Below are 23,816 nucleotides of genomic sequence, written 5' to 3'. Positions count from 1 at the left end.
AGGGGCTTAGTTTTTCAGCTGGTGCTTATTTTTAAGATTCTACCTTTTCATCAGCCACAACTGAACAGACCCATCTTGTGGCATCACTGTTTTAATGAAGGTGCACAGCACCACATAAAAAATGCACACAGAACACCACACAAAACTTTCAGTGGTATCCAACGTTTCACAAGCAGACTTATGGGAAATGCACACCCCCAGATCTGTTCCAAAGGGTCCCCAACTCTCTGGAGGAGATTTGCGGGGAAGAAGAGGAAGGTGAAGTCCCATTGTGCCAGCTGAAGGCCATTCCATGTGCACACAGAGACACCTTTCTACACATTTAAAAGGAAGGAAAAATTCCAAACCTTAAAACAGGGAGAAGGTTTAATTAAATTGGATCTGGCTTTAGTAAAGGCAATCAAGTTTATATGGAGCTGCACATCTGTGAATATCTCTTTATTCTGCCAGATTTTAATACAGCAAAGTTCAATTTGTGTGTACCAAGAAATAAGTCCCATTCAATTCATTGGGGTTTACTCCCAGGTAACAGTATAAGATTTCAGTCTTCAAATGCTTCCGGGCAAGGTTCCAGATTCTCATGGCAATGCACAAAGCCCAGATCAACTTGGGTCCCTGATATCTTCAGGACTCCTTATATCCTGGCTCAATCACTGAGATCATCTGGAAAAGCGCTGCTTGTTATGTTTAAGAGACCTGAGGCATTTAGTCAGTCTCATGCTGTGGAACACTTTTCCAGCAGAGATGAAACAGCGAGCCTCCTTGTTGACTTTCAAGCATCTTTTCAAGCCCTTTTTTATGCCGACATGCCTTTGCAGCTGCTATTTATTTATCATTAGGATTAGCCTGCCTCTTTAATTACCAACTGTATGGTTTGAATGGTGCTTTTATGAATTATTGTTGTATACAACCCTTAGATTTTATGATAATGGCAGTATGGAAACGCTTTTATAATAAGAGGGTAAAAATATGTGTTACTTGGTGCGTTGGTCTCGCTCTTCTTTTTTCCTCTTTTTATTATTGGTTACACTTCTTGTTGATGGTTATTTTTTATATTTTAAAAAAATCATCTTTAGCCTTAAATAATGGGGATGAGATGTTTGAAGCAGGTAATTCAGGCTGCAATTCTCAACATACCCTCGGTCTAGCTCAGGGCCATACAAGTGCAAAAGTAGGTTTCTAAATGGACTGTGCAGGCAGTTTCCTCACTGATCCAATAGTTTGGGGTTGAATGAGCCATTTCAAGACTGCAGTTTTGCAGTGAAGCACTGATTCAGTCCTCCACTACACCACCCAACAGCTGCTTGGCAGGATTTTAAACTGTGGACTGGAGCAACTCAATAACTTATTTTATTATTTAAGTCCATTTCTAAACAGCTTAATTTTGAGGGGAGGACACTTAAGCAGCATACAAGAAAACTCAAATGTATAATAAATTTACAAGCTGTACAATAGAAATGCCTGTGGAATTTAGCTTATGAGGAGGCTGTAAATTAGCTTTCCAGACAGTTGCCTTCTGAGCTAATGTTCATGCATTCTTAAGAGAGGGAAGCATGTTTTGTTTCCAACCTGTTTTGGCTAATGATTTTGAATCCTGTTAAGAACACAGGTGCTTTTAATGCGAGAAGAATCCCTGTGAAAAGCCAATGAGAAGTGTTATCTCATGGGATGTCAGCACAGAAATGTGAGTCACATGCTACCCATTCAATCCTGAACAGGAAGAAGAGTTTGGATTTGATATCCCGCCATTCACTCCCCTTCAGGAGTCTCAAAGCGGCTAACGTTCTCCTTTCCCTTCCTCCCCCACAACAAACACTCTGTGAGGTGAGTGGGGCTGAGAGACTTCAGAGAAGTGTGACTGGCCCAAGGTCACCCAGCAGCTGCATGTGGAGGAGCGGAGGCGCGAACCCGGTTCCCCAGATTACGAGTCCACCGCTCTTAACCACTACACCACAGGAGCACTCCACACGGCGCCATTTTGCAGGTCCCACTGCCACATGTAGGGCCTTCTCTGCCTTGCAACGCCCACTAATAATTCCCTCTGGGTACTGGACTTTATATCTGTTTGATACTAAAAATCCAATGGTGATACCAGAGGCTCCAAGTTTACTCACCAAAATTGGAAATGTGGTCGCCTAAGGGACGATTTACCCAGCCATTCTGCAGTCAAGTCAAATACTATGCATATAGCAAACTGGTTGTTTTGGTTGGGGGGGGCGGGAATTGTGACAAAAACAAACAGCAAATTCAACTTCCATCGGAGAGCTTCATTATATCAAACAATTCAGAGGTTCAGTTTGTCGTTTGAATTGGGCAGCCTGCACACAGTGAGGGCATGAAAGCAAAGGTTGGATTTGCTGCCCTCTCCACTGCATGTTGAATGTTGCATTTGGACTGGGGCATATGCCTAGATAGGCATACCTCCCACACAACCCATTCCTTTGGGTGGCCAGTGTACAGTGCTTCTGTATGGGAGATTCTACATCGAAGAGGGGAAATCCCAAGCCGCCTTCATACCACTGCTTTTGTAGCCAACATAGACTAAAACAAGTGTGGGGAACCTCAGGACTGGTGTCTGACTGCAGTCCTCCAGGACTCGCATTGGCTCTCTGCTTCCCTCCAGGCAATTTTGTCTGGGTATATACTATCCTTGAAATCGATAATGCCTCTTACATAAATGGATGGAAGCGTTTATATGTAGAGAAACCCTATGGCAGCCTTTCTCAACCTGTGGGTCTACAGATGTTGTTGAACTACAACTCCCATCACTCATAGCTAGCAAGGCCAGAGCTCAGGGATGATGGGAGTTGTAGTCCAACAACATCTGGGGACCCACAGGTTGAGAACCGCTGCCCTATGGCTTGCTTTTTTCTCTTGCCCTGCCCACCACCAGCACGCAGAAGGTTGCCCTCAGTCTGAAAAAAGTTCTCCATCCCTGAGCAAGGGCAACTTCAGGCACAGGCATATGAGCCTGTGGCTCAGTCTGCCTTGTAGAGCGAGTTTGCGTTGTCCTGTGGACGATAGCCCTAAGCCTTCCCCCAGTCTCTGCTCTCCCCCATGCCTACCTCTGAAGCTCAGCTCACTATCACTAACCCCACAGTCCTCTGCAGAGCTCTCCTTTTCATGTTTGCTGCCTCCTCGATTCCTCTTAACGCTCTTGTAGAACTGGCCCCAGCGGTGACGCCCAGCATCTTTCTTCAGACGTTTCTCTTTGGCTCTTCTGTTTTGAAACCAGACCTGGAGCCGTAGAAGATAAAGGAGGGAAAAGATAAGCATTGGTGAGAGTCCATCCAAGCAGAGAACTCTAGTGTGGTTCAGTGGACAGAGAGCAGCAATTTGATCTCCTGCATCTGAATTCAAGCCCTAATTCTACCTTAGATACATTGATTTCTTTTGTTATTTGTAGCACTTCTACCCTAAAGCCAAAGAAAAGGCTTCCAGAGTTGCATACTGATAACGACAGAAAGACGGACAGGACGAACAAAATGAAAATGGTGTAAGAGGGAGGAAGAAGCAAGCAAACTCAGACACAAGTTCTTAGTTCCATGGTCATCTGGTGTGGTGACCAATAGGTGGAAAAGTTCAGAAGAGTTAGCTGATCTCTCCATTTTGCAGCAGTCAGATGCAATGGCTGCTGGAGGGAGAGAAGCCTAGCTTCTTGCAGCAGAGATGGAAGTGGCCATCAGTGGCGTAGCGTGGGTTGTCAGCACCCGGGGCAAGGCAAGTAATTTGCGCCCCCTAACCCGTGGATTTTAGTAGGGGCAGAGAGCTGCGAGTGCGAGCGCACGCCCCCCAGATGTTGCGCCCAGTGCGGCCGGCCCCCCTGCACCCCCCACACTACGCCACTGGTGGCCATGCATCTGTTTTCTTCCCTCTGTTACAGCCACGATTATGTGACTTTCTCAGCTTCACTTTCTGCATCCCAAAAATATTATCTGCATTGGGATAATATTTATTTCACAAGTTTATATACAGTTGTGTTTCTTTTGTAATAAAACCTCTGGGTGGTTTGCAAAAAAAAGAGTAAAAAGATAAAATAGTTTCCCAGTGTAAATTATTGCCATTATTAATGACATTGTAGCAACTCCCCCCCCCCCCAAAAAAAAAACCCCCAAGGCAGATTAATATCTGGGGTTATTGTTTCTGTGTATTACTCTGTACTTTTGAGCTTTTGTGTTGTAAACCAACCCTGTGATCCTTGAAGGGCATAAAAGAAATTTCATAGATAAAAAGCATTCCTGCCAAACCAGACAATCCACAGTGCAGTGTGGCACAAACAGAGGCAGCTCCTAGTTTACCTGATGAGGAGCTCCATGACAATACAAGCCTTAGGAAAGGTAAAGGTACCCCTGCCCGTACGGGCCAGTCTTGACAGACTCTGGGGTTGTGTGCCCATCTCACTCAAGAGGCTCGGGGCCAGCGCTGTCCGGAGACACTTCAGGGTCACGTGGCCAGCGTGACATCGCTGCTCTGGCGAGCCTGCACCAGCGCAGCACACGGAAACACCGTTTACCTTCCCGCCAGTAAGCGGTCCCTATTTATCTACTTGCACCTGGGGGTGCTTTCGAACTGCTAGGTTGGCAGGCGCTGGGACCAAGCAACGCGTCCCTAATACAAGCCTTACACACGCTCAATTGATACGGCTAGGAGGAAAGCCTTGGAGCTGCTTTTGGCATCCCTAAAGATCTAAGAGGGTTTATTGTTGTGTCAAACCATCGGAGGATTCACCAGCCTTGCAATTAATGTCACGTCCAAAATCTACCTCTGCATATGTTTGAATGGGTGCTGCTTTCTGCACCTTCTCTGAACGTGACCAGATGAAAAAGAGGGGTTAGTAAAAGGAACCAGATCGTGAAGGTGAGGGATTTGCAAATTTCCCCACCCTGCTTGACAAGCTGCAACAGCTGATATTCCTTCTTCCACAACAGATCTTTATAAAAGCCCCCAAATTCTATACATTCCTTTCATTCTGTTTCTGCATCTGAGGTCCATAGCAGCCTCCAGATATGCTTTATCAACCCCATGAAGTGCAGGATCGTGGAATTTTAACCCACAGGTAAAGGGACTTCTGCTGCCTCCTTCTTGCACACACAAACCTCTCCTGCATGAGCTCAGCTAATGCCACCTGGCAAGTAATTAATGGCAAGTAATTAATGCTGTAGATCAATCCATTACTTAGTTGAGGACAGCATCTGCATTGTGCCATTTGGCTCACCTGTACAACCCGCATGTCCAATCCAGTTTCAGAAGACAGCTGCTCCCGCACATGCCTCGCTGGTTTGGGGGAGTTTTTATAGGCATTTTTTAATGTTTCCAACTGTTTGGCTGTGATGGTGGTTCGAGGCCTCTTAGCTCCAGCTTCTGAGTCGTCTGTAACAGAACAGTTTCCTTTTATTTTGGCACACAGGGCATGAAACAGAAGCTTAGGCAGAATATAGGTATATGTGTGCTGTGAGTTTTGAAAGTGGAAGCTGTCTCAGGAATGAGAACAAGGTTAAACCAGCCTGCACTGTCCTTTTAACAGTAGGTTGACGCTGTTGAGTGGCAATTTAGAGCCATTTGATTGCACAGCTTGCAGAAGCACACAAGAGAACCCAGACCTTGTTTGTTCTCATCTAATTGTCTCGTGCTTTTGATTCTATAGTTAAGTAACACTTCAACTGGAAATCATGGATCTCACTGTCAGTTGGATCTGCAAGCAGTAGCACGTGCAATTTTCTGCAGTTAAAACAAATGTATAAACAGACTCCCAGATCTGATTTAGTCTCAGATAATTGCCTATGAATTTCAAGGAGAGCAGCAACAGCCCCTATCATCAGATCAGCAATAAAAATGCTAGTGTGAGTATACTCTCAGGTTGAAGTTGCCAGGCTGAAATGGGTAAAACGTGCCTGTTTTATTTCTGAACTCTCACAATATAGCAGCCATTCTAACAGTACAGTGGTACCTCGCAAGACAAATGCCTCGCAAGACAAAAACTCGCAAGACGAAAGGGTTTTTGGTTTTTTGAGTTGCTTCGCAAGACGATTTTCCCTATGGGCTTGCTTCGCAAGACAGAAACGTCTTGCAAGTTTGTTTCCTTTTTCTTAACACCGTTAATACAGTTGCGACTTGACTTCGAGGAGCAACTCATAGCACACGGTGTGGTAGCCTTTTTTGAGGTTTTTGAAGACTTCGGTGATTTTTGAAGCTTTTCCAAAACTTTCCCGACACCATGCTTCGCAAGACGAAAAAAATCGCAAGACGACAAAACTCGTGGAACGAATTAATTTCATCTTGCGAGGCACCACTGTAGCTGTTTTCTTTTCTTGAAGGACAGAGTGCATATTCTGGAAGAAGCATAACTGCCAAAGCCACAAATTCAAAAATGCTCCACAGAAGTGTCCTACCTACTCTGATAACAAAATGTATTGCTATAGAAACACATCTCCCCTTCCTTCATATATAGACAGTTTAGCCATCCTGTTTGGTCCACGCCTTGGAATTCCTCCTCTCTTTGCAGCTACTTGGGCTGCAAAACTTTATGACACTGTAGCCATCGATAACGCTGAGTCAATAATAGAAATTGAGCAATATTCAATCTCTGATCTCTTAGCCCTGCCCCCCAAACCAATCCCCTTAGCACAAATAGGCATTGCATCACCCTAGCTAAATTGATTAGGTCAAAATAGAGTCCTTAATTAATGAGAAGTCAGGGCTTGTCAACATGAAATCCATTAAAGACCAGTTCAGTTTTAATTTCAGTCAGGCACTGTTTGGCAGTCTCTGTGGATTCATTAGTGTTTGGTGATCTATAGCCTCTTTCTGTCTCGCTTGCCTCAACCCACCCCCAATTCTGGGTTTTTCACCTACAGTAAATATTGGCATTTTAGACCTCGGGATGAAAAATGGGAGACTCTTTGGGTTAAGGGCCAGATTAAGCTGCTGTGTAAGATACAACTCTGTTGCCTCAAGCAGAGCTGAGCCTGGGGGGTTGCTTTTGGCTCTTGATGTTCCTTCATGCAGAGCATCTTAAACAGAAAATAGATGGCATGCATCCCTCTGTTGCTCATCAATCCCCTGGGAATATAAGATTCTTTCTGGAGATACATTTGTGGGGGGACCAAATATTTGGCCCAGTTCCGGGAGCTTGCGGGAGGAACTGAACAATTAGATGCTCAAGACCTGCCCCTGCTCCGTGCTTCCTTTTTTTTTTTTTAATAGTTTTTATTAAGGTTTTCCATTAAAAACACCAAACATATCCATTTACATATCACAAAATTTGTCTTATTTGGACCTCCCACAACTTCTCTGACAATCATTCGTAGTACAAATCTTATCTTCACATTCCTTTGTTTCAATATTTCCATTGTATTATATATTTCTATTCTTATTTACCTACTGGTCATATTTCCTTATATTTTCACAAAGCTTCTTTAAAACACACTAGCGTTGTACCCTCCTCACATGTGTTTTCCAAATACTCCGTAAATTTCCCCCAGTCCTCAAAAAATCTATGGTCTTTTTGATATCTGATTTTTCCGGTTAATTTGTCCAGTTCTGCGTAGTCTGTTAATTTTGTCCTCCATTCTTCTAGATTCGGAACCTCTTCTTGTTTCCACCTTTGAGCTAACAATGTCCTTGCTGCGGTGATTGCATACTGGAATAGTTTACAGTCTCTCCTACTTATATCCATTCTTGTTATCCCCAGCAGGAAGGTTTCTGGTTTCTTAACAAAGCTATATTTTAGCATTTTCTTTAGCTCATTATGTATCATCTCCCAGAACCCCCTTACTTTCCTGCAATCCCACCACATATGCATAAATGTTCCTTCTTTCTCCCTGCATCTCCAACACGTATTAGAAATTTTGTACATTTTTGCTAATTTTGCTGGTGTCATATACCACCTGTATACCATCTTCATTGTATTTTCTTTTAATGTAACACATGCCGTAAACTTCAGATTTTCATTCCATATTTTTTGCCAATCATCCAAATCTATATTGTAACCTAAGTCTTTGGCCCACTGAATCATAACTACTTTTACTTCCTCGTCCATTGTATGCCATTCCAATAAAATTTTGTACATTTTCGAAATTATTTTGCAGTCATTGTTCACAATTTCTGTTTGGAATTTTGAATCTTTTTCTTTATAGCCTTTTTCTTTCTCTTCCTTTTTAAACATTTCATTTATTTGACGGTAGTGCAACCAATCATAGACATATTCCTTTACTTGTTCATATGGTTTTAACCTCCACTTTCCCTCTTCCTTCACCACCAAATCTGCATAGGCCCTGCTCCGTGCTTCCATGTACCCTGGTACAGCCATTTTGCCAAAGCTGAGGATGTGCCAAGGATGATGTTATGCAAAGAGATTCGGGCTGGGGAGGCTAACAGCAAGAGAGAAAACAATGTGTTGGAAAAGAGGTGGAGATCCTAGGGTGGCAGGACAGAGCCAGGCCGTTGTTCATGCCTAGTGAAATGGGCAGGTTCTGGCTGCCTTTTCCCAGTTCCCTGCACCTGTATTTTTTCAGGTAATACTGTCCATTCCACTGGGATGTGTGTTCGCTTGGGAATTAATATGCCAATCTATTGGAACTCTTTCTACGATAAGGAAAAAGAAGTTCCGTGCGCACAGAACTTCAGAAGGAGATTTGGTGAGGTACATTAAATCACGAGAAAATGAAGAAGACATGGTTTCAGTAGGGCAGCCCTTGAAATCCAAGGGAAGCAGGTACATCATTCAAATGGGAAAGCTACAAACTGCAAAGTTCGGCTTCCAGGCTTAGCTGCCACCTGGCCATGCCCTTGCTGTCTCTTAACACTGTTCATCCAAGGCATTCCTCCTTTCCTGAGACATAGAAATCTCCCCAAGAAACAAGGCCAGGCCTTGTGTCTGGAGTATGGAGTTTTGAGCTGGAACGCAGCGGCGCTTTGCGCCAGACCTTGGACAGCAGAAGGAGCCAGCCTGCAGCGTTCGGGCAACAACATCAAGTGGCCCAAGGCAGCAGGAGGGGTGACACGATTGGAGAAGAGCAGGAGAGCCCACCGCTCATGGCACGACTCTCCATTCCCCAGCTCAGGCAAGCCACCCCACGGTACAGGGTGTACACCCTAGTGTGCTACCGGCATTTGGTTTCAATTCCATTCACGGCACACTTGCAAATGAGACTGGCCAGAACTGATGTCCTGTATGTGTGTCCATGTGCCAGGATTGGACCCCAGGTTCCCAGAGGGTTCAGTTCCTGCCTTGCAAACAAATTCCAATTGTCATTTCCCATAAACAGGTTTGCCACCTTTCCTGCTCACATGTACTTAATGCTAACACTAGGTGGTGCCATAGGAGAAAAGAGGGGCAAGTGCCCCCCCCCAATAAGGAGCTTGCCCCCCACTGCTAGACTCCTGTCATTAACATAATTTTCTTTCATACCTTGCCAACCTAGAAATATCCTTTGCCCTTCCTGCACCTGCCCCCCACCCTGGCCACCACTGATGTTAACCTGAAATAAAAAGAACCAATTTTTTCCCTAATTCACACAAGCTCTCCTGTCTGTTTATCCAGAAGCAACTGTATCTTGCCACAGAGGAATGCCTGGCATGTTTGCTGAATCCCTACCGTTCTGCTTGGCCGTCTCATAGTCTTCCTTGCACACCAGGCGTCCGTCTTCCATGAGGTAGAACTCGTCACCTGTGGCCAGTTGGCGATTGCAGATGATGCAGGCAAAGCAGTGCAGGTGATAGACGAAGTCCTGGGCTTTCCTGACCACCTGCGTGGGTGGAATCCCCTGCTGGCACGCTGTACATTTCGTACCAAAACGCCTGCAGAGGAGAACAAAAAAAGACTATGCCTATAACCAGAGCAATATATATACTGTACTTGGTGCAGAAAAAAAAAGCACAGAAAGTAGCATTAGGCACAGATTCCAGCTGAACACAATTTTTTGCTCATATGACTCTTGAGCATAGCTGCCAACCGTCCCTTATTTGGCGGGAAAGTCCCTTATTCCAGCGCCGTGTCCCGCTGCTGTCCCTTATTGATGATGTCCCTTAAATTTCCCGGGTTTCAAAGGAAGCAGCTCCTCTCCCTCCCTCCCTGCTGGCCAGGGAGAAGGGAGGCTCCAACTGTGTTGCTTGGCTGCGTTGCTCACCCAATAAGGAGTCTAAGAATGACTGGGGGGTGGAGCTTGCATGCCTTGTGCCAATCAAATTGGCCGTGTTGGCTGGGGACTCGCCTTTGCTCAGCGCTTCCCAGTGTAGAGGTGACGGTGGTTTTCCTTGCTGCATCCCCTTTGCTGGGTTGCTGCACTGTGCGAACCACTGCTTGAGGCTTCGTTTGGCTGCTGGCTGGGCTTTCTGCCTTTGGCTCGGAGGGGCTCAGAAGTTGAACCCACCTGTGCTCTGCAAATCCCTTATTTTGGCTGCTGATCCCTTATTTTCGAGGCTGCTGGCCCCTTATTTTCAAATCTGTAAGTTGACAGCTATGCTCTTGAGAACTAGCCTAGAGTGTATGGGTAATGCCTGCTGAAATCTCAGAAGCCAGAGCCATTCCTATATCCACTTTTGAGAAGTAGAAGGCAGGGTTTCAGGGCCCTGTATAGGTATTTGCCCCTTCCAAGGACCAGCAAAACTAGAATAAATTAGGTTTAAAAAGGCAATGTAGATTGACACAATGCATGCAGCTTTTCTTGGTCGTACAGAGTATGGATTACCTGGGCACCAATTTTTATTTTAAGGGTGGGATGTACACAGCTCTGCCTGCGGCAGAAAACCAGGATGGAGTGAGTCACTGTTCTGAGCAAGGGAGGCCAAGAGATCTTCTGAAGAAGAGAAGTACTCAAAATGAAGAGAAAGGGATGTGGACGAAGGGGCAGAGTTTAAAGCAGCAATCGACCCAATTATGCATGACATTTCACACAGCAGGGCTTAATCTTCTTCACTGCAGAGAGACTGGCCTAATGGATCGCAGGAAGGGTTGGTCTTAATGGTCCTTTTAACTAAAGCCTATGTGGGCCGTGCAGTTGCCCCCGCGAGGACAGTACATATTTCATCCACATTAAGTCTAAATTAATTACGGCTAAATAAATAAATTATAGCTGGGATGATGAATACAGAATTAATTTAGAATGATGGGGTCTTGCATGCGCCAATAATACTGAGCACAGCACACCTGCTGCGTAGGGGAAAGGGAGGAAGGAAACGCATCCTGGGTGAGATATTGTCCCCCTGCATGTGAGTGGGGCCCTAATGGTCTATAAGGCAGTGTTAAAAGCTGTGCTATGAATCCGTGCCCAAGACAGATAACAGTCTCAGGAGGGAGTGCAGCCACAGCATGCCAGCATGACAATGTGAACATAATCGGCAGAGTCCCAATCCTGTGCAGTAGATGTTTATGCCCTTGGAATTCAAGGATGCCATCTGTGAATTGTGGGGTCTCTTCTGCGCTCCACAAAGTTGCAAGAAAGTTGAGGGTGCACAAACTGCTCTAGCAAGTAACAGCAACACATTCGGTGCATTGCAATGTTTACCAGCAGCAGATTTGTACTCCAACCGGCAGGCAGGGGCATCTTATCCATAGAGGCTAGTGGCGCCAAGTTCTGGAGGGCACCAGGGAAGAGGCAGAGGCTGGACGCAGCACCTCCCAGCATCAACTCGCCACCCTCGCCCGCCTGCGCCAAAGCAGCACTGTGCCCAGAGCCTCCGTCTGCCATGGCCACCGTGGCACGAAGTGGCCAGTTGAGCCAGGAGGTGCCACGTCCAGCCTCTGCCTCTTCCCCGCCAGAGGAGCCGCCCTCCAGCCGCTGCCCGCCTCCTCCAGCCCCGTCGGCAGCACTGTCCTCCCTAAAAAACTCTGGGAAGCAGGGGAGGGGTGCCGGAGGGAGCTTTGAGAGCCAGTGTGGTGCAGTGGTTAAGAGCGGTAGACTAGTAATCTGGTGAACCGGGTTTGCTTCCCCGCTCCTCCACATGCAGCTGCTGGGTCCCAAGAAATGCAGGTGTTCCCGTCTGCCTGATTTGTAGCTTGCATTCAGTTTCCAGTGTCCTCTGCATCGCAGAGAGAGAGAAAGAGACTGTGCTCCTATATTCTGGGACAGCATATACCCATAAAGTCACATTAAGGCAACATTAAGGAGCCACATTTATTTTAAGTGCCGGAAAAGCAGAGTCATAGCATCACAGTTCAGCCATGCAGCCACTTGATTTTATGGCCTACCTTCCCAAACCTAAACTGCAGCTAATCAATCTGCAAATGCAGGAAAGAGCATAAAAGCCACTTGCAGAAATTCACCTCTCGGTTTTTCTAAACGTCGACACGTGAGTTCTGGTTAGTAGCAAAAAACATTTACTCGCTATCTTTTGCAATTTATGCACACCTGCAGGCTACTGTCCTACAACAATAACAACATAGAAATGGGAGAGTAGAGGTAAATAAATCTCCAGGCTTTCTCCATGATAACCACCTTTGGCTGAAAATAATATTGTATTGTTTTGCAGCATGAATGGATGTCCTCGCAATACAATGAAAAACAATTGACCTGGGGTGTTTAGATCAGCCCTCATTCATTGACATTTGGGCTCTCTTTGTATTCATACTACTTCTCCTTCTGACCTTGCTGCCCTCTATTCCCATCTTTGCCTTTTCTTTAAACAGCTTCCACCACAAGCCTTCTAGTCAGCATGCTGGTCTTGATTTTATAACTGGAAATAGGACATCGGTTCCTTCCACCCCAGTTGTACACCCAATCCTTAGAACCCAGGGGCTTTGCAAGGGACGGGTACTGGGGGCAATTGCCCCAGGGTTTTCTGCATGGAGGGGCTTCATACACGAGAGAGCGTCATCAGCACTGGCATTTTGTCAACTTCTGTAAGCGGCAGACAGCAGGGGCCTGGACACTTATGTGTTGTTCCAAAAAGGAAAATGCATCCCCCAAAATAAAGAGGGAACAGCATGGAGGGAGAATAAAGGAGACGTGGGATCATTCTGGTTGATCAGCTGAAATGCTTGTTCAGTTGGAATGACTGGAAGAGCGCAACCCATTTGAATTCCACCCATTGTATTTCTTCTTTTAATCGGGGACCTTTTTTGGTTCTAACAAATCAGGAATGCAGAAGCAGGTACAGTGGTGCCTCGCAAGACGAAATTAATTCGTTCTGCGAGTTTTTCGTCTTGCCAATTTTTCGTCTTGCGAAGTACGGTTTCAAAAGAAGTTTTGGAAAAGCTTTAAAAATCACCAAAGTCTTCAAAAACCTCAAAAAAGGCTACCAAACCGTGTGCTATGAGTTGCTCCTCGAAATCAAGTCGCAACTGCACCTCTTCAAGCAATGCACCCTGGGTATTAACAGTTTTAAGAAAAAGGAAACAAACTTGCAAGACGTTTCCATCTTGCGAAGCAAGCCCATAGGGAAATTCGTCTTGCGAAGCAACTCAAAAAACCAAAAACCCTTTCGTCTTGCGAGTTTTTCATCTTGCGAGGCATTCATCTTGCGAAGTACCACTGTATACAGCATGGAATGGCGGTGGAAGAGAACTGTTGTTGCATGCCACCCCAATCTCTGAGCGGTACGAGATTTCAGGGGTTCCAGGCGTGCTCACCCAGGATGTGACTGCGGTGTCTCTATGATACATGGTTCATTTACACATATATACAGTGGTACACATATATTGAGTGCTCACTGGAAGGACAGATTGTGAAGCTGAGGCTCCAATACTTTGGCCACCTTATGAGAAGAGAAGCCTCCCTGGAAAAGACCCTGATGTTGGGAAAGATGGAGGGCACAAGAAGAAGGGGACGACAGAGGACGAGATGGTTGGACAGTGTTCTCGAAGCTACCAGCATGAGTTTGACCAAACTGCGGGAGGCAGTGGAAGACAGGAGTGCCTGGCGTGCTCTGGTCCATGGGGTCACGAAGAGTCGGACACGACTAAACGACTAAATAACAACAGTGGTACCTCTGGTTACAAACGCTTCTGGTTACAAACGCTTCAGGTTACGAGCTCCGCTAACCAAGAAGTAGCTGCTCCTGACTGCGATCTTTGTCCCAGGATGCGAACGGAAATTTCACACCGGAGGCGTGTGCACAGCGGGAGGCCCCGTTAGTGAAAGCATGCCTCAGGATAAGAACGGTTTCAGCTTAAGAATGGACCTCCGGAACAAATTAAGTTCGTAACTAGAGGTACCACTGTACAACCTAAGCCCATGATGGAGGGGTTCGCAGCGTTAACACTCCGAGAGGGTTTTGCTTTTCCCATAGGCACAGCTCTGGATCCAAGCAAACATCAGGCATCGTGCTCTGCCCCTCTCTCCAGCTTGCTCCAAAGATATCTACTACAAACTCTGCCTTTGCCTTCTAACTAACTCTGAGTCCTCTCTCTTTGGCTTTCTTCATGGCTCATCACCTTCATTATATTCTCTAAATGGCTCATCTCAAGAGGAAACTGCCTGGCTTATTTAACTTTTAACATCTGCTGGGTGCAGGGACTAAGAGTCTGGTACCCACATATGCTACAACAGCAGCGAGAATACTTATCGCAAAGTATTGGAAGACACAAGACCTACCCACCCTGGAAGAATGGCAGATGAAGGTGATGGACTATATGGAATTGGCGGAGATGACTGGCAGAATCCGAGACCAGGGAAAAGAGTCGGCGGAAGAAGATTGGAAGAAATTTAAAGACTATTTACAGAAATATTGCAAAGTTAATGAATGTTAGAAGGATGTTGGATTGAATTTAATTGGTTCTAGTTGAAATGTTATTAAGAATTAAGTAAGAATAGATTGACTATAGATAAAGGGGTAAAATGTAAAGTCAAATTGTGTTAAGATGAATTATGGAATTAATTTTGAGAAAGAGGGAAAGGACTTGCTGAAATAACTAATTGAACTAGAACACAAAAAGGGAGGTGTGAGGAAGTCAAGGAAATAAGCAAAAGAAAGATAAGGATATGAAAATAGGGGGTTTCCCCCTCTCTCTTTTTTAAAATGTTTTTGTTTGTAAAATGTTTTTCTTTTGTATTGTAAAATTATTATTTTTTATTGTTTGTATTTCTTTTTCTTGTATTTGTTAAATTTGAATAAAATATCACTTAAAAAAAAAGAGTCTGGTACCCACAAACTCATAACAATACTAACGGAGTGCTTCACAACTAACATAAAGTACAAAGCCATCCTAGGGGATCATCCATAAGCCCACTGCTCCTGAGTATTGCCTACACTGTGTGTGTGTGTGTGTGTGTGTGTGTGTGTGTGTGTGTGTGTAATTACTGTATTTTTTGCTCTATAAGACTCAATTTTCCCTCCTAAAAAGTAAGGGGAAATGTGTGTGCATCTTATGGAGCGAATGCAGGCTGCGCAGCTATCCCAGAAGCCAGAACAGCAAGAGGGATTGCTGCTTTCACTGCGCAGCGATCCCTCTTGCTGTTCTGGCTTCTGGGATCCAGAATATATTTTTTTCTTGTTTTCCTCCTCCAAAAACTAGGTGCGTCTTGTGGTCTAGTGCGTCTTATAGAGCAAAAAATACGGTAGTTTTTTAACATATCATTTTCAACAATTATTAAAGGTAAAGATAAAGGTACCCCTGCCCGTACGGGCCAGTCTTGACTCTAAGGTTGTGCACCCATCTCACTCAAGAGGCCAGGGGCCAGCGCTGTCCGGAAACACTTCCGGGTCACGTGGCCAGCGTGACAAAGCTGCATCTGGCGAGCCAGTGCAGCACACGGAAACGCCATTTACCTTCCCGCCAGTAAGCGGTCCCTATTTATCTACTTGCACCCGGGCGTGCTTTCGAACTGCTAGGTTGGCAGGCGCTGGGACCGAGCAACGGGAGCGCACCCCGCCGCGGGGATTCGAACCGCCGACCTTTCGATCGGCAAGCCCTAGGCGCTGAGGCTTTTACCCACAGCGCCACCCATACTTTTATATATTAAACATACTTTTATATATTATACAATTTTTTTGACTTCCATCAATCACATCTGAAAGTTTTCCAATCTTTTCCCTTGAGTATTGCCTACCTTGCAAGCATAAGGCGCAGTAGTGCCATCTTTCTGGTATCAAGGCTCCACCCTGTATATTCAACAGCTTTCAGTTCCATGAAAGTCACTTCCAGTTAGGTTGGGTCACAAGGGCCATTTCTCAGGGGCCAACAAGCCCTTGTTTTCTCGAACTGTGAACAACCCCTTTCCATCCAAGATGGTGCCAGGATACTCTTCTGGCCCTCTGCTCCCCCAGCTGCCAGGAGAGGAGGATCAGTTCTAACTCGACACTGCCAGAAGAGGGAAGGCAGCATTGATCACTGATTCAAAATAATCATCCAAAAGTTCACTTTGAAAAATCTGTCGCAAACAAGATGGTCCTTTGGAGAACCAACCGTACAGGTTCTTTTTGTTCTGTGACAGGGAATTTTGAAGATTTTAACATGTCAATGAGTTGAAAGAGAAGGTGGCAGTTTAAATCAGAGGCAAACTCTTTGGTAAAAACAAACAAGCCTGAAAATATTTGAAATACATTTCATGGCAGCAATCTGGGCATCAAGTCCTTCATAGATTTGACTGTGTCAACAAAATCCTAACAGATGAAAGAGGAACAGCATGGAAACACAAATCAGTTTTCCCAGGTGATGGCAAGCTAGCTGGCAGAGACAAATGAATGGTTCGAACATACTACAATCTCTCAAGTGGAACTGAACAAGAGCTCCTGGGTTTCCCCAGAAATTGTGGGTTTAATTCAATTCCTGACAAGACTTTATCACTCTTCCCAAAATAATGCTACACTCGAAAAGGGATGCAGTAGCTTTGGTGAGAGCTTACCTAAAAGATCTTCAAATCTCTGTTCCCTGATCTGAAATATTTCATTTTCTTCTTGGATACTACAGAAGGATGTAATGGACCTGAGATTATTGCATAAAGTCATTTGAAGATCACTTAGAGTAAGAACCTGGTAGAGGTGTTTCCAAAATGTATCAGAGCTGATGATAATCTTTAACTAACTCTGCCTATTTCAAACGGAGAAGGAGAAAGAGAATTCTCTAAATCATATCTTATGAAAAGTAAATTATGGTAAGCAATGCAGCAGTCAAGGCTGTGATCGTTATCTGTTCTCCCTACAGAATAAGATCTTGGAGAGAAATGTCTCCTGATACAGTGGTGCCTCGCAAGACGAAATTAATTCGTTCCGCAAGTCTCTTCGTCTTGCGGTTTTTTCGTCTTGCGATGCACGGTTTCCCATAGGAATGCATTGAAAATCAATTAATGCGTTCCTAGGGAAACCGCCTTCAGACCAGGTCCGGGGACAGTCTGTCCCCGGACCTCTTCTGAAGGCTGGGGGGGGGGACAAGGGCTTTTCTTCCCACCCCCAGCATTTTAAAAAACCCTGGGACAGCGGAGGACTTCTCCGCTGTCCGGGCGATCTTAAAATGCTGGCGGGCGGCATTTTAAAATCGCCCCGGGACAGCGGAGGACTTCTCCGCTGTCCGGGGCGATTTAAAAGCCCCTGGGAAGGCAGGCAGGGGGGACAAAGACTTTCGCCCCCCGCCCGCCTTCAGAAGGTGTTCCCGCCCCCACCCCCCACCCCGCTTCGCAGCAGCGCTACGAAGCCCGGCGGCTGGGGCAGGTGTTCCCGCCCCCCCACCCCGCTTCGGAGCACCGGGAGAAGCGATCTCCCCGCAGCCCCTTGCTTCAAAAGAGGTCCGGGGGCAGACCTCTTTTGAAGCAAGGGGCGGTGGGGAGAAGCGATCTCCCCGCCGCCCCTTGCTTCAAAAGAGAAGACCCGCTGTCCCCGGGGCAAGCTTCGTTTTGCGAAGCAAGCCCATAGGGAAATTCGTCTTGCGAGGCAACTCGAAAACGAAAAAACCTTTCGTTTTGCGAGTTTTTCGTCTCGTGAGGCGTTCGTCTTGCGGGGTACCACTGTAATCTCATTGCTGATTTTGCTGCTCAAAAGAATAAGTTATCCAAGGCCGGATTCAACTAACCTTGCAGGCTGGCAGAAGCCAGTGCAAGGACTCCCAGTAACACAGTGAGCCTCTTCTCCCCCTCTATGCCCAATGCCTCCCCCAAAATCTGATTGGAAGAGTCAAGAGATCCCCCAAAATAGCAAGGGGATGGAGGAGACGGGAGATTGTTCTGCCTGGCAAACAAAAATGTTTACACTGACGGGCAATTGTAATAGTGCCCGATGTTGAGCGCCACCCAAAATTTCTACAGTAATGTAACATCTACAGTAATCTGAATGTGGTTTGTCATTGTGTATAAATATATTCCTTAGATTTGTTTTTGTTTGTTTATGTATTCCCAGATGCAGAAGGACTCAAGGAATGTTTGCAAGCGAACTTTATAAAATGGTCTTCAAATTCTAGAGGCATATCTTAACACACTCTTTCTGACATCAAATCAATATGCTTTTTAATGGATTGCATGCACATTTGCTCTCTTTGGGGGTTTTCGCAGCTAGAGGCGGGGAGGCGTTAGCGCATGGCAGAGGTTTTCAACCAGTGTGCCCTGGCACCCCAGGGTGCCTTCAGTGATGGTCAGGGGTCCCTTTTCCCTTTCCTCCCGCCTCTGATGCCCTCTTGTGTCTCTGCCTCCCAAAGGCTTGCACAGCTGTTTGTTGCAGTAGCCCTGGCCACAAGCTCTCTAGGCCCCTGTGGGGCAATGTGAGGGGGAACCTCTTTTGGGCGTGGGGGGCAGCTCAGAGACTGGGGGGGGGCAAGCAACAGCTGCCCGGAGGACTCCCAAAGAGAGGGGAGAGGAGAGGAGGCTTAGGGAACAGAAGAAGAAGAAGAAGAAGAAGAAGAAGAAGAAGAAGAAGAAGAAGAAGAAGAGGAGGAGGAAGAGGAAGAAGAAGAAGAAGAAGAAGAAGAAGAAGAAGAAGAAGAAGAAGAAGAAGAAGAAGAAGAAGAAGTAGTAGTTTGGATTTGATATCCCGCTTTATCACTGCCCTAAGGAGTCTCAAAGCGGCTAAGAACCTCCTTTCCCTTCCTCCCCCACAACAAACACTCTGTGAGGTGAGTGGGGCTGAGAGACTTCAGAGAAGTGTGACTGGCCCAAGGTCACCCAGCAGCTGCATGTGGAGGAGCGGGGAAGCAAACCCGGTTCACCAGATTACGAGTCCACCACTCTTAACCACTGCACCACACTGGCTCTCTACAAAGAAGGGTGTTCAAGAAAGGGTGAGAGGCTGCCAGTTCTGCAGGCAAGGGGTGACATAACTGGGCCCCTGAGCCCCACAGGGGTGCTACAGAAAGAATATAGTTGGTCAAGGGAGCCTTGGACTCAAAAAGGTTGAAAACCTCTGGCACATGGTATAGTGAATGGGGAACCCCTCAAAAATTCCGCCCCTGCTCCTCTCAGAGTCATATGCCCTGCTCAGGATTAAATGCACTCCTCCCTACATGGTGGCCAGTCTCCTGCCAGAACCTTCCAAGCACCATGATTACGCTTTAATACATCTTTTTGCCTCTATTCACATTGCATGAAAAATGTTCCGCTCTCGTAAAAAACATGTTCTTTAATGGCACCTGTCAGAGACTATCAGCAGTCTGGAAATGTGGCTAAGTAAACACGCAATTTGTTACCGAGGGCAGCAACAGCAATTGCCGGACATCAGATCAATCAGTTTTTAAAAAGGCAAATTAATAAAAGGATACGTGGCGGCATAAACACATTAACATGGGGAGTTCATTCCATTCCTCCCCCAGTTGGATGTCTCTGTGAGTAATAGAAGAGCAGCCAGGTTCTACCTAAAGAGAATTGCTAGCTTCAGCGCTAATATTGCTGCATTTGGCAGCCATCGGGTTTGCAGGGATATGGCAGGACTGTGATGTCAGTCAAAGGCCTCTTCTCACATTAAATGTTTGGTGTACAACCTAAAATATTTCAAGTGAGCATTCAAAAAAGTGCATTGTGGATGCGAAACAAGCCCTTGGGTTATTTAAAATCTGAGTCAAGTAACCCACTTCTTGAGGCTAACCAGTTTTAAGACAGTGTACATTTTCAAGAATTGCAGTCCAACATTCCTCCTCAAATCCCTGCACTGACTTTACACCAGCCCCAGTTGATGGGTAAAGGTAAAGGGACCCCTGACCATTAGGTCCAGTTGTGGCCGACTCTGGGGTTGCAGCGCTCATCTCGCTTTATTGGCTGAGGGAGCCAGCATGCAGCTTCCGGGTCATGTGGCCAGCATGACTAAGCCGCTTCTGGTGAACCAGAGCACCGCATGAAAACGCTGTTTACCTTCCCGCCGGAGTGGTACCTATTTATCTACTTGCACTTTTTTGTGTGCTTTCGAACTGCTAGGTTGGCAGGAGCAGGGACTGAGCAACGGGAGCTCACCCCATCACGGGGATTCAAACCACCAACCTTGAAACATATCTGGCTTGCAGTAGTGCCCAGCGGTTGGATCTGATCTTTGGAGTCTCAACCTACCGAAAGTCCAAAAGATGACTAAATAAAACTGAAAGCAACAGTCTTGACGTGAAGCAGTGGCGTAGCGTGGGTTGTCAGCACCCGGGGCAAGGCAAGTAATTTGCGCCCCCTAACCTGTGGATTTGCGCCCTCTAACCCGTGGATTTGCCCTAACCCCAGATGTTGCGCCCGGTGCGGCCGGGCCCCCCCTGCACCCCCCACGCTACGCCACTGACGTGAAGACTTGGCGCTGACCAGCCTGCTCTGTAAAGAACTTCAGGAAGAGTCTTGGCAGTGCTGGTAAGAGCTCCAGTTAGTGCACTGAAAGTACATTCTGTTCCAGAGGCCGGGGGTGTCAGACAAGCAACTTCCAAAAGCTGCGTGCAACTTAATAGTTTGAAGCACCAGAAGGAATTCATGGCAGACATGAGCTCCATGGCATCGACTTCAGTTGCCCCACGGGGGACGGAGAAGCCACAGGGCTTTTTGGACCAGTGTGAAAAGGCTGTTGGCGTTGCGGAAAGAACGGGGAGGCACAATTTTTAAATGCTTTTCAGAGTTGCTGAAATGGCTAAAGGCAGCCCTAACACAACCACTGTTTCATTTTGATAGCAAAAGCTTTTGAACATGGTTCGGAGGGCCTTTGTTTTCTTTGTTTTCCTCTGGCATTGTGGTGTTGCTCACGCTGTTTTTACATTTATATCTCGCCTTTCCTCCAAGGTGGTACAAATGGTTCTTCCTCTCTCCATTTTACCCTCCAACCACCCTGTGAGGTAGGCTAGGCTGACAAGCACGAGGGGGGAAAGATATGTTCTCCTGAAGAGAAAACGACCGTGGAGTTAAGGATAAAATGCTCAAAAGGGAGGCCACCGATGAAGACTAAAAGTTGAAATGCATCTGACTATTCTAATTTTAATTAGACTGTTTCTTATAAATAAGGTGCAGGAATGCTTTATAAGCATGTTCTTTGTAGAATTTATTTTATTTTATGGAATATTAAATATCAATTTATATGACTGTAACTCTCCAGCATTTTATTTGCAATGGAGGCAAAACCTTTTTTTGGGGGAGAACCCCTACCTGAGATTATATAGTCATGTTAGGCTATAAAGGTAAAGGGACCCCTGACCATTAGGTCCAGTCGTGGCCAACTGGGGTTGTGGCGCTCATCTCACTTTATTGGCCAAGGGAGCCAGCGTACAGCTTCCAGGTCTTGTGGCCAGCAGGACTAAGCCGCTTCTGGCGAAACCAGAGCAGCGCACGGAAATGCTGTTTACTTTCCCGCCGGAGTGGTACCTATTTATCTACTTGCACTTTGACGTGCTTTCGAACTGCTAGGTAGGCAGGAGCTGGGACCGAGCAACGGGAGCTCACCCCGTTGAGGGGATTTGAACCGCGACCTTCTGATCGGCAAGTCCTACGCTCTGTGGTTTAACCCACAGCACCACCCGCGTCCCATGTTAGGCTATGTTGTTGTTGTTTAGTTGTTTAGTCATGTCCGGCTCTTCGTGACCCCATGGACCAGAGCACACCAGGCACTTCTGACTTCCACTGCCTCCCGCAGTTTGGTCAAACTCATGCTGGTAGCTTCGAGAACACTTTCCAAGCATCTCGTCCTCTGTTGTCCCCTTCTCCTTGTGCCCTCCATCTTTCCCAACATCAGTGTCTTCTCCAGGGAGTCTTCCCTTCTCATGAGGTGGCCAAAGTATTGGAGCCTCAGCTTCACGATCTGTCCTTCCAGTGAACACTCAGGGCTGATTTCCTTAAGAATGGAGAGGTTTGATCTTGGCCCAATTATCTACCTCTGTGCAATGGCAGTTTTATATCTGTAAATGCCGACAATAAATATCAATACAACTACCGTTCACCCACCACAACCTAATATTTAAGATATTGGCCTTATCACGCATGACACCAAATGCAATGTGGTTTTTCTTGATATCAAAAGCATCATCTCTGTTCAGCAGCAAGGAGGAAGGACACAACCCAGGTGTTTGCCTCCCTCCTGCTGCCCTAGCTGAAATCCATGCTTTAGGACTGTGGCTCCACGCTTTACCTCTTCATCTTGCATCTAAATCTCTCAGGCGTCTTCTGTGATTCATCCCATCCATGTGACTCATGGCTGAAGGTGACAGCAGCCTGACTGGAAGAAGAGGGAGCCAGGAAGTGCCCTTAGCCTTCCCCAACCTAATGCTCTCCAGATGTTTTAGACAACTCCTGTGATGGCTGGGCTGATGGGAGTTGTAGTCTAAAACATCTGGCGAGCAGCAGGTTGGGTGCTCCTTCGAGACCATCCTTTTTAAATCGTTGCTTATTGTCTTCACAAAAGAAACAGCAACATAAAGTAAAATAGGCAATTATGTGTGCCATAAACAAATAGGAATTTAACAGGTCTAGGCAAGATTCAGTGGCGTAGCGTGGGGGGTGCAGGGGGGGCCGGCTGCACCGGGCGCAACATCTGGGGTTAGGGCAAATCCATGGGTTAGGGGGCGCAAATTACTTGCCTTGCCCCGGGTGCTGACAACCCACGCTACGCCACTGTTCGGGTATACATTAGAAAGAGTGGGGCAACAATCTCAGGTAGCAGATGTTTACAGGGGGCATGTAGCACCTGCAGCTTTGGTTGCCCCCTGCTGTAAAGGTGAAGGTAAAGGGACCCCTGATCATTAGGTCCAGTCGCGGACGACTCTGGGGTTGCGGCGCTCATCTCACTTTACTGGCCGAGGGAGCCGGCGTACAGCTTCCGGGTCATGGGGCCAGCATGACTAAGCCGCTTCTGGCGAACCAGAGCAGTGCACAGAAATGCCGTTTACCTTCCCGCCGGAGTGGTACCTATTTATCTACTTGCACTGTTTCCTTGTGTATGCCTTCATATGATTTCATTTGATTCCAGGATCTTACAAAAGATCAAGGGCATCCTTTATCACATGGATCTGTTGTTATTATTTATTATTATTATTAATTCTAAGATATCTCTCCTGCTTTCCCCTTCCAATGGAGATGTCAACCAGATAGAATCAGCAAAAAATTCAAAGTAAATATAACAACAGTCCAAATTATTTAAAATATCTATGTAAATAACAGGTATGTTATCATGCTAAAAATAGCATTAAAAGAACCCAGGAAGTTGAAACTCAAAGACAATAAAACAGCAAAAGGATCTAAGGATGGTTGAGAAACAAGACTCAGAAAACATTTCTCTTCAACTATGGCTTTTTAATAGTGATGTATGGAAGTGGGAAGTGAGGGAAGTGAGAGCTGGACCATAAAGAAGGCTGATCGCCGAGGAATTGATGCTTTTGAATTATGGTGCTGGAGGAGACTCTTGAGAGTCCCATGGACTGCAAGAAGATCAAACCTCTCCATTCTGAAGGAAATCAGCCCTGAGTGCTCACTGGAAGGACAGATCGTGAAGCTGAGGCTCCAAGACTTTGGCCACCTCAT

At 46.2% G+C, this 23,816-nt stretch overlaps 1 protein-coding gene across 2 annotated transcripts in view; it reads right to left on the bottom strand.

Moving 5' to 3' along the window:
* The window catches only part of LHX4 (LIM homeobox 4), a 91,466-nt gene that overhangs the window by 3,338 nt on the left and 64,312 nt on the right, over window positions 1–23,816 (bottom strand). For both annotated transcript variants that reach the window (XM_077928268.1, XM_077928267.1), the window contains exons 3-5: window positions 9,596–9,798; window positions 5,216–5,370; window positions 3,066–3,237 (exon numbers count right to left, since the gene is read on the bottom strand). In XM_077928268.1, the coding sequence (XP_077784394.1) occupies window positions 3,066–3,237; window positions 5,216–5,370; window positions 9,596–9,798 (530 nt within the window). The remainder of the gene's footprint in view (window positions 1–3,065; window positions 3,238–5,215; window positions 5,371–9,595; window positions 9,799–23,816) is intronic.

Source organism: Podarcis muralis, chromosome 5 (genome assembly GCF_964188315.1).
Source record: "Podarcis muralis chromosome 5, rPodMur119.hap1.1, whole genome shotgun sequence".
NCBI classification, from domain to species: domain Eukaryota; kingdom Metazoa; phylum Chordata; class Lepidosauria; order Squamata; family Lacertidae; genus Podarcis; species Podarcis muralis.
The sequence above is the reverse complement of the archived record's forward strand: the minus strand, read 5'-3'. Positions and strand labels throughout refer to the sequence as shown.